The following is a 14525-nucleotide window of genomic DNA, read 5'->3' on the forward strand; positions in this document are numbered from 1 at the left end:
AAGAGGGGTCGTTTCTGAGGAAATGTCTGGCAACAAAATGATTAAGATCCCCCACTCTTCTTATCCATCATCAACTGACAATTTCTACCTCCCAAGATGGAAAAATAGAATTTCCCCCACTTTCCTTAATATCTGGTCCACAGGCTGACAAAAGACGTTCTAATAAAAAAAGTTTAAAATAATGGCATAAGCACCCCTGCCATTTTTTTTCTCTTCCCATAGAGTAGCAGTTGCAACACAAAAGCACCTTCTCTATATATAGACACTCCACACAACACAGAATACTGAAAAATTGGAAGAGTGTTTCTTAAACAACATATGAATTCTCTCCTAACCAACATAAACTCATATATTGCAGGATTCCTGAATATGCATCGCCATCCTCATGTAGCTTAAGCTATATTTTCTAAACTATCAGTTTCCATGAGAAGAGATCAACACCAAGGGATTCTTGCTCTACTCATAAATTTAGGTTAGACACTCGGAAGCAGATAGGAGGGGGAAAGATAGATGGATCCCATGTACAATTCAAAGCCTGCATGCATGGCATTGGCTTTTGACCAAGATGTCATTTTCCTCTAAAAATGCCATGTAAGGATTTATACCTAACATATTCTATGCACAAGGATAATGTGAACACAGGAATCAGTTTACATACAATTTTCAAGTAGATATCCTACTTTTTCATGTTTCTAACCTTATTAATTCTTTATCTAGATAGAATATGAAGATATACAACAAAAAATAAAGATATCAATGTGTTTCAAAATCACTGTATTGCTTAGCTTTGACCTTCTACATTCTCCACCTACCTCTAAAACTAAGACACATTTCAACTGCATGTCTTTGATATATATGAAAGTATTTTGTGGAAGCAACCTTACCTTGAGCTAGTCGTTCAAGTCGTTTTCCATGTTCTGGAGGGATAGCATACCTGAAATTTACATAAAAGGAAACATAAAAAGGGGTTTTTATTTACTGTTTACATACAAGAAGGGAAATTGAACAGATATGATGCTAACAAGAGAAACAAAATATTTTTATGGGTTTTAATGCTACTTTGCTTCTCATACGAAAATGCAAAGCTGAAAAATCAAACAATAAAACATCAATTAACTAGAAACGAAAAGCATAAAACCACAAAAAGGAAACAGTTGAATAATAATTTTATTTATTTCCCGCATTTCTACCCCGCCCTTCTCAACCCCCGGGGGGGACTCAGGGCGGCTTACAAAGGCACAATTCGATGCCAGCACAAACATAACAATGGATAAAGACATGTAAACAGCAAATTATAGCAACTAAAACAGTCAGTCTATAAATCAAAATCAATAAAAACAAACTTAAACATCGTTCGCCATCTCAGAGTCCGTAAATTCATTCCACATTGTCAGTATTTATTTATTTATTTATTTATTTTTTGCATTTATTGACCGCCCCTCTCAGCCCGAGGGCGACTCGGGGCGGTGAACAACAACAAAAAAGGACAGTGTACAATAAAACAAGACAATACAAACCAGACAATACACACATAACATATACTTATACTAAAAATCCGCTTCGTCAAGTCCTGGGGTCATAGCCAAAATTCATAGTCCTAGTTCGTTCCAGTGTCGTTCAAGATACACTCAGTTGAAGGCCTGCTCGAAGAGCCATGTCTTCAGGCCCCTACGAAAGGCCATCAAGGAGGGCGCCTGTCTAACTTCAACAGGGAGGGTGTTCCACAGCCGGGGGGCCACCACCGAGAAGGCCCGCTCTCTCGTCCCCGCCAGACGTGCCTGTGAGGCAGGCGGGACCGAGAGAAGGGCCCCCCCGGACGATCTCAAGGCCCTCGTGGGCTCATAGGCCGAGATGCGGTCTGCAAGGTATTTTGGGCCGGAACCGTTTAGGGCTTTGTAGGATAACACCAGCACCAGTACCATCGATTCTGGTCGTCATTGTCCTTATCTAACTGCCAGATTGCCCGAAAGCCTGGTCCCACAACCATGTTTTAATTTCCTTCTGAAAGAAAGGAGGGATGTCGATGACCTAATTTCCCCGGGTAGTGAATTCCACAGGTGAGGGGCCACCACCGAGAAGGCCCTGCTCCTCGTCCCCACCAATCTCACTTGTGATAGAGGTGGGGTCGAGAGCAGGGCCTCCCCAGAAGATCCCAAACTCCGAGGTGGGACGTAGACAGGTACGCTGGGACGGAGCCGTATAGGGTTTTGTAGGTCAAAACCAGCCCTTTGAATTGTGCTCGGAACTGGATCGGCAGCCAGTGGAGTTGACATAGCAGAGGGGTGGTATGCTCCCTGTATGACGCTCCGCTGATTGATCTGGCTGCCGCCCGCTGGACTAATTGAAGTTTCCGAACAGTCTTCAAAGGCAACCCCACGTAGAGTGCGTTGCAGTAATCTTTTCGGGATGTAACAAGAGCGTGGACCACTGTGGCCAGATCTGACTTCCCAAGGTACGGGCGCAGCTGGTGCACAAGCTTTAATTGTGCAAAGGCTCTCCCGGCCACCGCTGAGACCTGGGGTTCCAGGCTCAGCGATGAGTCCAGGATCACTCCCAAGATGCAAACCTGCGTCTTCAATACCTGTGTCTTCAAACCCGCCTCTCAATACAGGAGTGGTTAAAATATAAAGCCTCCTCAAAAGGTGGTCTAATTTAAGACCTCAGTAAGCTGGTGAAACAAAATTTTAAAAGCAGCCCAGCAACCTGTCTTTGGGAAAAAGTCTTTCATAATGGCAATACTATATCTGAAAAAGCTGTGCCTTTTTCTGATCCACCATATCAAAACTATATTGATGAAAGGACTAGGAGCTAAATGAAGTGCAAACTTTCAGTAATTCATAAAGATGTTTTATACAAAATCAGAAAACTGGTCCAGCTAGTACAGTCTTGTCAACTTGACTGAAAGATTCTTTTAGAGATATCAGGCAAGATTTTCTCCAGCTTTACCTGGCATTACTGCAATTTCAACCTTTTGCTTACAAAGCATGCTTTTACCCTGAGCTATATACCCTTCGACACAGAGATAGTACTTATGTTGTTTCATTGTCAATCACCCAAAAAAAAAAAATTAGAATTGGAGAAGTCTATTCCCAGAGGTCTCCAGGAAGTGCAATTCTTCGCCAAAATATGGTGAATCACAACACCCATTCGCTTTAAGTTTATAATAATCTGGCAGAAGGAATTAGAAGATCTTGGAGTCCTTGTGGATAACAAGTTAAACATGAGCCAACAATGTTATGGGATTTTAGCCTGCATAAATAGGAGTATAGTGTCTAAATCCAGGGAAGTAATGCTACCCCTCTATTCCGCCTTGGTCAGACCACACCTGGAATATTGTGTTCAATTATGGGCACCGTAATTTAAGAGAGACGTTGACAGGCTGGAATGTATCCAGAGAAAACTGCTAAAATGACCAAGGGTCTGGAGAACAAGCCCTATGAGAAGTGGCTTAAAGAGATGGACATGTTTAGCCTGCAGACAGCACTGAGAAGGAGACATGCTAGCCATATATAAATATGTGAGGGGAAGTCATAGGGAGAAGGAGCAAGCTTGTTTTCTGCTGCCCTGGAGCCACTTTGAGTCTCCTTTGTGGAGAGAAAAAGCGGGATATAAATAATAATAAGAATAATAAGAATGTTTGATAGTCAACAAAGGGCAACAAGAATCCTACAAGTGGCCTTCTGAATTTTCAGCAGCACTTTTGTTGGTAGAAAACCATAAAACACTGGTCCTGATCAGACCATGAGAAAAATATCCCCTAAAGAAAAAGGGCTAATCACCACACTGCTTAGGTAGAAGTGAACACATCTGTAATAGGGTGTTCTCATAAGGCAACAAGGAGACTGAATGCTTCCCAAGACAGAGATCATTCACAAGCTGATATCATGTTCCAGCTAAGTCAGATCCCAGTAAATAGACAGCCACGGGAATTATAAATGTGGGAATGTACTATTCCCAAATCTGAATAGCCAATTTGAATGAAGTTTTTGATCTCAGGCGACTTTCATGTCTGACACCACCAAATCACTCTGTGATACATTTGTGATTCACTCTGAAGGCTTTCAGTATCACTAGCAACTACAACACATTTATGTGCAGTTCTTTCTTAGACATTCACCATCCTCCATGAACAGTAAGCCTATTGTAGTGAATGCCCTATCCAGAACAAGACACACGTGTCATTACGGAGAGTGAAGTTTGGAGAGATATAAAGGCATCCCTTTGAAGACTTTTGGGTGACAGTGTCCACCAAGGCACTGTGTTGCAGATCTATATGGACATCAATAGGATATTGAACAATCAGGGGGAAAACAATTCCTTCGTCCCATCCTGAGAATCAGCCATACTCCTGTCCATGACACTGGTCTTTTTGGGACTAGCCATATTCTTTGCTAGGTGAATGTCAAAAGGAAAGGCTTCAAAATATGTTAATTGATTCATTAAAATCACAGAATTTCAACAAATCACTAGGATTTGATTTGGGATCTAGCTCTAACTGTATTTCATTTTTGGGTTTTGAAAAGTGATGTGAATATACTCAGAACAGCCAAATTACAATTAATAATTTCCCTCAAACTTCCTGAATATGAGAGCTTCTGTCACATTTGCATTTGGGTGTAACTCATTTAAATAAATGTTACTTCTGAGGAAACATGAGTAAAATCAGGCTGGAAAATTTAGTATTTATCTTTGGTCATGATATCATGTGTTGTTGTTTTTTTTAATAACCTACAAATTGGATACTATTTTTTCCAGCAAATTTTCTTTAATAAAGTCATATTACTTGTTTCAAGTACATGCACAGCTACAATCATATTATATTGTCTTCAAAAGTTATTACTTTTCAGTTTATGCCTCAGTTACCTTTTAATACATATTCGGGTCTCCAAATGCAATGTGAAAGTAACTGTGTCACCTAAAGATGAATACATTTTGAGATATTTTGGTTTACAATTTCAAGAAGTTTATCACCATTAGCAAATACATTTTCCACAGCTTCTGAAAAAGAATAAATATGAATAACACCACATTCTGACTGCCTCTCATAACCAGAAAATGTCAGCCCATGATAATGAAGCATATTATAGTATCCATTTAAAAGCAGATCATATAGCAAAATTAGAGGGTTATTGCTAAATACAGTTTGTACTCTCTATATGAATATATGGCACTGTGAAATACAGAAGATATTTTTGTTTACAGTTCTATGGAATTAATAACTTTGATGGCAACTACAAATGCACCATTTCCATATGCTAAAAATTATTAGGTGAAATTCTGACTAAATTGGCACTTCATTTCCACTGAAATTTCTGGGACTAAAATCATGGCAAATTTATCACATCACTTTCAGTGGGATCTGACTGTGGATTAATCTGAATAGCCTCTGCCAATCCCAATGTGGTGGTAAGGGACTCCCTGCTGAGGGAGGGAAATAAAATAACAGTGATTTGTGAGCCTAACAGAAAGTGTCAAGAAATGTGATGTCTCCCTGGGGCAACAATCTGTGATATAGCAGACAGGCTAAAAAGTTTCACTGAGAACCAATGACACTGCAAGTCATAGTCTTCAGGATATCACAAGGGATTATGAGGCTCTGGGTAGGAACCTGAAGGATCTTGATGCACCTATTGCCAATTCATTTTTCCTTCCAGTTGAAGGATAAGTCAAGAAGCAAAAGAATAATTGTGGACTTGAACCGACTCTGCAGTTGGTGCTGCTGGCCATAATTTGGCTTCTTGGACCATAGTCTGTGGTTTCATGGAGTTGTACTTCTGGCAGGTGATGGGTTGCAGCTCACAGTAGTAGACAGACAAATTTTTGCTAAGAGTCTCACAAATCTTATCAGGAAGGCTTTAAACTGAGTTATTGGGGTGGAGAGGGGAGACAGAATTCTTGAGGGCAGGAGTTTATCAAGTGCTGAAGACTATTATAGAGAGTACTGGGTGACTAGTATAAGAACCCAATAGTGGGGAGGAGAACTTAAGGGAGCAGCTAGAGGGAATGGCCTATGATCTTAGATGTCTCTACACTAATGCATGGGAAATAAACAAGATGAAATTGAACTTATATTACACACAGTAAATATGACACAACATGCATCACTGAAATATACTAAAATGAATCTCATGAATGGAATGAAGTAACAGAGGGAAATAATCTATTTCAGAGAACTAGACGAACTTGGAAATGAGAAGGAGTATAATTATATATCGAAGAACTTTACACCTACTTAAATCCTTGAGCCTACTACACTTCCCTCAAGATAGACTGAGGATTTGGATCATGCTTTCCTGGAACAGATGGTCACACATTCAGAATGGAGATACGAAATAGTACTACTAGATTTCAACTCTCCTGACATTCATTGGAAGCCAAACTTTGCCAAACTTATCAAGTTCAACAGTTTTTTTCATTTGCCTTGCAGATAATTTAAAGGTCCAACAGGTGGAAGAGAGAACAAGTAAATCAGCTATTTTAGATCTGATTCTTACCAACAAGGATGACTGGGCTAATAGAGTAGAAGTGGTGGGATTCTTAGGTAGGAGTGACCATGTCCTTCTGGAGTTTGTTATACACCAAAAATAGGAAACCAAGCATAGTCAGACACATATTATATACATCAAAATATCTGATTTCTGTACAGATAGGGAAATTCCGGGTGTGATCCTGTGGTCAGGAATACTAAAACAGAAGAGAGCTCATTATGGATGAGAGTTTTTTTTTTAATATGATAGTGAAGGCACAATTTCAGACAGTTCCAATGAGAAATTAAAATGGGAGTTGTCACCAGGATGGATACTAAAAAACTTTCAACTGAGCTAAGACTTTAAAAAACATTTACAAGAAATAGAAAATGGGGAAAATCACTAAATATGATTTTGGGAATAACAGCACATGTATAAAAAAATCAGAAAAAGGGATAGGCAGAATGAACTCAGGCTCATTAGAGATATCACTAATAGTGTAAAGGGCTTGTTTGGTCATGTCCATAGCAAAAGACAAGAAACTTGTAGAAGATGGTGAAATGCTAACAGGAGAAAGGAAAAAGGTACTCAAGACTTACTTTGCCTCAGCAAAGGAAAATAATGTTCAAGCTTGGCAAAATGGGGCAGATAGTACAACAGGGGGAACGCAGCACAGAACAGGTAAAGAGGATATTAATACCTACTACTCTGAATGAATTCAAGGCAAGATTAACTGTATCCAAGGATTTTAAAAGAACTGCCAGGTGTAATCTCAGAACAACTGGCAATAATCTTTGAGCATTTAGTGAAAAGAGGAAAAATCCCAGGAGACTGGAGGAGAGCACATGTTGTCTCCATCTTCAAAAAAGATGGGGGGGGGGGCAGGAGAGACCCCAAATAATTACTACCCAATTAACCCTGACATCAAAACCAGGAAAGATTCTAGAATTATTAAACAGACTCTAGTCACTTAGAAAATAGTGCCATGATCACTACAAGTCAACATGGGTTTCTCAAAAACAAGTCATACAGGATTGATTTTATCTCGTTTTTAAATTTTATCTCGTTTTTAAGAGTTATAAGATGAAAGGAATACTTCAGATGTAGGATATCTTGATTTCAATAAGGTCTTTAACAAGTTTCCAATGATATTCTAGCAAACACACTAGTAAAATGGTAACATGAGATGCAGAGCCAATCTTAAGAAATGGGGCCACAAAGTGGAATCCACGACATGCGAGTGTGAAGAAGAGCAAACCACAGACCACCTGCTGCAATGCAACCTGAGCCGTTCCACATGCACAATGGAGGACCTTCTTGCAGCAACACCAGAGGCTCTCCAAGTGGCCAGATACTGGTCAAAGGACATTTAATAAACTACCAAGTTTTGCAAAATTTGTGGGTTTTTATCTGTTTGTTTGTTCTGTTAGAAATTTAATACAAATGTCTGGTTGCTGATGACACGATAAATATAGTAAAATGTGGGCTAGACAATGCTACTGTTAGGTGGATTTGCAATTGGTTGATTGACAAAACCCAAATGGTACTCATCAGTGGATCCCCTTCATCCTGGAGGGGAGTGACTAGAGGAGAACTATAGGTTCTACAATAGATCCAGTGCTATTCAACATAAATGACTTGGTTGATGGAATAGAGAACATGATTATTAAATTAACAGATGACAACCAACTAAGTGAGGTGGCCAAATACAGCAGAAAATGAGATTAGAACCCGAAGTGACCTTAACAGACCTGGACCAAAACTAACAAAATTAATTCCAAAAGGGAGAAATGTAAGGCACAATATTAGGGAGAAAAAATGAAATTCATGCAACATTTAGTTAGTGCCTATATATCGTATGTTAGGACCTACTTAGCTTTTCAAACCCCCTCATTCTTGTTCTTGATTTTAATGTTGCAATAATTTATTTTTTATTTTTAACAATGGAAACTTTCCTGAGCTTAACAAAGTACCTAAGGAAAATGTTTTAAATAAAATGTTTTTATAGCCAATCATTCTTCACAAAACACTCACTCATACAAATGTTCACTATGAATTGTAGTTGCTCATTTCAGCTTGGTTTTGAAATGCATCACTGAATTATTAAGCTACCTTTCTTTTTCTTAGACTTTAACACTACTTATAGCCACTGACAGGCTAGATGGCAAGTGTCAGTGTGTAGGCAAAGTTTAATGAGTACCAAAATATCACCAGTTAAAATGTCAGTCTTTTCTCTCTTGATATTATTTGAACTGCTTTTAGTTTCAAATGTTAAATACCTGCTGAGCGCTAAGTACATCAATAAAAATGTTGACACTTACAGGAGAATACTTTACTATGATAAAAGCTTGCAGTGGGTGACATCAGAGATACTCTTTGTTTTTTCCATGGTCAGTTACACAGGTATGGCTTAGTTCATTAATAAGCCAGTAGTCTGCAAAACCCACTGTTATCATCAAACTGAAAAAATTGCGTTTCCAAGCTTTTAAAATATACTGAATCGAAGGAGGAGCACTTTTGAACCTCCTAAGTATTAAACTTTTTCTACTGAATAAACGTATCCAGGATGGGTAAAGCTAAAGGTTTTCCCCTGATATTAAGTCCAGTCATGTCCGACTCTGGAGGTTGGTGCTCATCTCCATTTCTAAGCCAAAAAACAAGCATTGTCCATAAATGCCTCCAAGGTCATGTGGTTGGCATGACTGCATGGGTCACTGTTACCTTCGCACTAAAGCGGTACCTATTGATCTACTCACAGTTGCACGTTTTTGAACCGCTAAGTTGGCAGAAACTGGGTCTAACAGTGGGAGCTCACGTCACTCTCCGCATTTGAACCTGCGACCTTCCGATCAGCAAGTTCAGCAGCTCAGCACTTTAACCCACTGTGCCACCGGGGGCACTGCATCTAGGATACTTCTATTAATATTAATTAATATTAATTGAAGTAGGTCATGAAATCAATGTGAAATAACCAAATCAAAAACAACGCATACCTGAACTGAATTATATGATAGTGGGTAAGATATTCTGGATAATTTTGGAGAATACTTTCTATGAAGAAATTTCTAAACATTTTCTCTAGCTGTAGTACATAGGGATTGGAGAAAATTTTTTTTTACTGCAGCTCCACATTATTTCAAGTTCTTTTTCACCAGTTTTCTCATTTGAAACTTAATGATATACGAATGCAATTACTATACTCTCCCCTCACCACGTTTATTAGAAATGTAATACAATTGACTGGTTTCCCTGACACGACAAATAAATAAATAAACCACGTTTATTGTAAAGTTTTATAATTTTCCATATCATTGTATGTGTAAACATGTTGGTATGCTTTTTGGAGGGGTGTGCTTTCTTCTATAAGTTGGCAATTTTTTGTAATTCATTATACATTAATGTTTTAAAAAATGTGAATATTTGTAAAGAGCTTACAAAAACATGGTTAAAGCAGAGCAACATAGAGGTAGCAGAACTTTCATTTTTTTAAGGTAGGAGTGGCTCTGAATTGCATGTAGCCTCTGGGTGTGTTGTAGCCCTGACACACACATATATTTGTGCACATGCAAATAGCTTTTCCTGAATGCCTATAAGAATGAATTGTTATTTTTTAAAATAGTGTGAATGCTTCCAATAATTTTCAAAATATGAAAAGAATAACTAGGTTAAAGAGGCTGGAATCCAGAGCCATACTCTCAAGCATCTACAATTAGGTGGCACTTACCAAAGCAGAAGCTCCACTAAATAGAGTAAGGACGTTACCCTACAGGTGGAGAAGAGGGGGAAGAAAGCGGGGGAAAGCAGAGCAAAGTGTTTTGAAGAGTGGGAACCCATCTTACCCCAGTAAGGTCCATCTTTAGGGATGGCCAGCCACCCCATGACGTCTTTGCACACTGGCAAGATGGATTCCCATAGGCAGCCACCGGAAGTGGCTGTGTATCATGGGATGGCCTTTGTGAGACTCCGTTTTGTCAGTGTATGAAGATGGTAAGAAAACAGGATAAACATATGACTTACCTCTAACTTTACATGACCAAAGTTGTGCTTTAAATCCATATATTAACTTTAAATAGATGTACAAGCACTAGTCTACCTGTTTACTTTTTTGTTATGTGTTAAATAATATTACACTTTTAAGTGAAATTCTAATATGACAATTTGTTTAACTGTATTTTTATTTATTATATTTTAGAGTTTTAGCTTATCTTGTTTTAGTCTTTTGTAAGACACCTTGTTAGATATGATCTCACTAACATTCCTAGCGAATATACAGTGGAAGTGAAGAACAGATTTGAAGGACTAGATTTAGTAAACAGAGTCCCAGAAGAACTATGGACAGAAGTCCGAGACATTGTTCAGGAGGCGGCAACAAAGTACGTCCCAAAGAAAAAGAAAACCAAGAAGGCAAAATGGTTGTCTGCTGAGACACTGAAGTAGCCCAAGAAAGGAGGAAAGCAAAAGAAAACAGGGATAAGGGGAGATATGCCCAGTTAAATGCGCAATTCCAGAGGTTAGCCAGAAGAGATAAGGAACTATTTTTAAATAAGCAATGCATGGAAGTGGAAGAAGACAACAGAATAGGAAGGACAAGAGACCTCTTCCAGAAAATTAGAAACATTGGAGGTAAATTTCAGGCAAAAATTGGTATGATAAGAAACAAAGATGGCAGGGACCTAACAGAAGCTGAAGAGATCAAGAGAAGGTGGTGAGACTATACGGAAGATCTGTATAGGAAGGATAATAATATTGAGGATAGTTTTGATGGTGTGGTGAATGAATTAGAACCAGACATCCTGAGGAGTGAGGTTGAATGGGCCTTAAGAAGCATTGCTAACAACAAGGCAGCAGGAGACGACGGAATCCCAGCTGAACTGTTTAAAATCTTAAAAGATGATGCTGTCAAGGTGATGCATGCCATTTGCCAGCAAATATGGAAAACACAAGAATGGCCATCAGACTGGAAAAAATCAACTTATATCCCCATACCAAAAAAGGGAAATGCGAAAGACTGCTCAAACTTCCGTACAGTGGCCCTTATTTCTCATGCCAGTAAGGTAATGCTCAAGATCCTGCAAGGAAGACTCCAGCAATACATGGAGCGAGAGTTGCCAGATGTTCAAGCTGGGTTTAGAAAAGGCAGAGGAACGAGAGACCAAATTGCCAATATCCGCTGGATAATGGAGAAAGGCAGGGAGTTTCAGAAAAACATCTGCTTCATTGACTATTCTAAAGCCTTTGACTGTGTGGATCATAATAAATTGTGGCAAGTTCTTAGTGGGATGGGCATCCCAAGCCACCTTGTCTCTCTCCTGAGGAATCTGTACAAGGACCAAGTAGCAACAGTAAGAACTGACCATGGAACAACAGACTGGTTCAAGATTGGGAAAGGCGTACGGCAAGGCTGCATCCTCTCACCCAACCTTTTTAACTTGTATGCAGAACACATCATGCGATGTGCGGGGCTGGATGAATGCAAAGCTGGGGTGAAAATTGCTGGAAGAAACATTAACAACCTCAGATATGCAGATGACACCACTCTGATGGCCGAAAGCGAGGAGGAGCTGAGGAGCCTTCTAATCAAGGTGAAAGAAGAAAGCGCAAAAGCCGGGTTGCAGCTAAACGTCAAAAAAACCAAGATTATGGCAACAAGAATGATTGACAACTGGAAAATAGAGGGAGAAACCGTGGAGGCCGTGACAGACTTTGTATGTCTAGGTGCAAAGATTACTGCAGATGCAGACTGTGGCCAGGAAATCAGAAGACGCTTACTTCTTGGGAGGAGAGCAATGTCCAATCTCGATAAAATAGTAAAGAGTAGAGACATCAGACTGGCAACAAAGATCCGCCTAGTCAAAGCCATGGTATTCCCTGTAGTAACCTACGGATGTGAGAGCTGGACCTTAGGGAAGGCTGAGCGAAGGAAGATAGATGCTTTTGAACTGTGGTGTTGGAGGAAAGTTCTGAGAGTGCCTTGGACTGCGAGAAGATCCAACCAGTCCATCCTCCAGGAAATAAAGCCTGACTGCTCACTGGAGGGAAAGATACTAGAGACAAAGTTGAAGTACTTTGGTCACATCATGAGGAGACAGGAAAGCCTAGAGAAGACAATTATGCTGGGGAAAGTGGAAGGCAAAAGGAAGAGGGGCCGACCAAGGGCAAGATGGATGGATGGCATCCTTGAAGTGACTGGACTGACCTTGAGGGAGCTGGGGGTGGTGACGGCCGACAGGGAGCTCTGGCGTGGGCTGGTCCATGAGGTCACGAAGAGTCGGAGACGACTGAACCAATGAACAACAACAACAAGACACCTTGGGTCTCATGCTGGAAGAAAGTTAGCATATACATTTTAAAAAGTAGAAGTTTGTTCATAAAGCAGCCCTCTACATTTTATACTGCCCATGGCGGAGAAAGCTTTCCTTTTCATGTAACCCCACTTAAATTCAACACACTTATTGCAGTGGCGCTTCCTCTACATGAAAAAGGTGTCTGTCATAATACACCATTTTCTTCACCTACATGACACTGTCCTATTCAAAAGGAGGGCAAGACAAAACTACATTCTTTATCCAAATAAACAGTGTTCTAACTAAAGATGAGCTGTCAAGTATAAGGGTCAGCCAATAATCCCATGGAATACCAATTAACAATTATATAATATGTATTTACATTATCTGTTGTTTGCTTGTGAAGAAAATATCGGCATTTCCTACCATTCTTAACTGTATCTGTCAAAATGATTAACCTTTGTGGAACTTCACAAGTTAATTCCTGAGTACACTAGCTGTCAAATGACAAAAGGTTTGCTCTTCCAAATCTTGAATGATATGCCCTGGAGGGCAGCTCAAAAGGTTTCATTCCCATGCCAGAAGCCTGCCTCTACTTTATGCAAGCAGCGCTTGGCATCACTTCTGTTTTCATGAGATTCAAGTTTAACATGGAAAATTAAGAGAAGTTTCTGACATCTTACAAAGAGACATCAATGGCTCATACAATTCCATAAAAATAATTCACACCTCAGTTTCTGTAGGTTTGTTCTTAAGTTGAGTTTGTATGTAACTTGGAATAGGTACATTTTATAAGTGTAACTCCAGCTATTTTTTCTTTTTATAGGAAATGGCTACCACCCCGATAACATTTGTTTTGCTGTTTTTGTCCCTGTTCTGCAGATTTTGTCTCACTTTTTGTCCCTGTGACAATTTAATTTGGAATTTTTTGGGTTGTCATGGAAAACAAGGATTGGAGATAAAGCTTCAGTGAGGACACTTTTTTTCCCATAATAAGTGTTCCAGGAGGGCATTCCACTTCTTAGGAGTAAATTTCCTCTCACTTTTTTTTGTCTGACACCCCATTAGTAACAAGGAGTCGGATGTAAGTCAGATGTTTGCGACTTGGGGACTGTGTGTACAACCTTATTTTAGAGAGGTTTCAGACTTCCTTTCCTGCTTAATTTTCATAAATGTCGATAAATTAGTTTAGCAAGTAAGCTGCCCATTGTTCTAGTCAACAGAGGAATACATACACAAGCTATAAAAATCATAAATGTAATGTGGTATAAACCTTAAAATCCTTCAAGAATATAAATCAGCAAAAAAAGCCACGTATCAGGAAATCTACCACAGACAGGCAATTACAAACTTTTTGTCCCTGTGATAATTGAATTTTGAAAAAAAAATTGGCTTGTTGTGGAAACAAGGATTTGTGAGAAATCTTCAGAGGAGATACCTTTCCTCCATGATAACTCTTCCAAGAGTGAAATTCTTTTTCGAGGGGTAGATTTCTCTCACTTCCTGTTGTCTCACTCCCGTTCTTAACTTTGCGTCATTTGCACATCAGGTGTTTGCAACTCAAGATTATTGTGAAGTATTTTTGTAAAAACAATATTTTAAAGTAAATAACAGAAAGTAATCCAATTGCATAACTATTTCCAAAGAATTTTAAATGAACTATGAAAACATATCGCTACAGACACTACGAAAAATAAGACCAAGGAATTCCACAATTTCTTCATGGAAATCCATTGGCTATCTGATCCCTTAAGCTGCACTAGGGCCAGATTTA

At 39.3% G+C, this 14525-nt stretch overlaps 1 protein-coding gene across 4 annotated transcripts in view; it reads right to left on the bottom strand.

Annotated features, from left to right (window-relative positions):
* The window catches only part of KDM4C (lysine demethylase 4C), a 276898-nt gene that overhangs the window by 217585 nt on the left and 44788 nt on the right, over positions 1-14525 (bottom strand). For all 4 annotated transcript variants that reach the window (XM_060762302.2, XM_060762301.2, XM_060762305.2 and 1 more), the window contains exon 7: positions 885-934. In XM_060762302.2, coding sequence (XP_060618285.2) covers positions 885-934 — 50 coding nt within the window. The remainder of the gene's footprint in view (positions 1-884; positions 935-14525) is intronic.

This window comes from Anolis sagrei, chromosome 2 (assembly GCF_037176765.1).
Source record: "Anolis sagrei isolate rAnoSag1 chromosome 2, rAnoSag1.mat, whole genome shotgun sequence".
NCBI lineage: Eukaryota > Metazoa > Chordata > Lepidosauria > Squamata > Dactyloidae > Anolis > Anolis sagrei.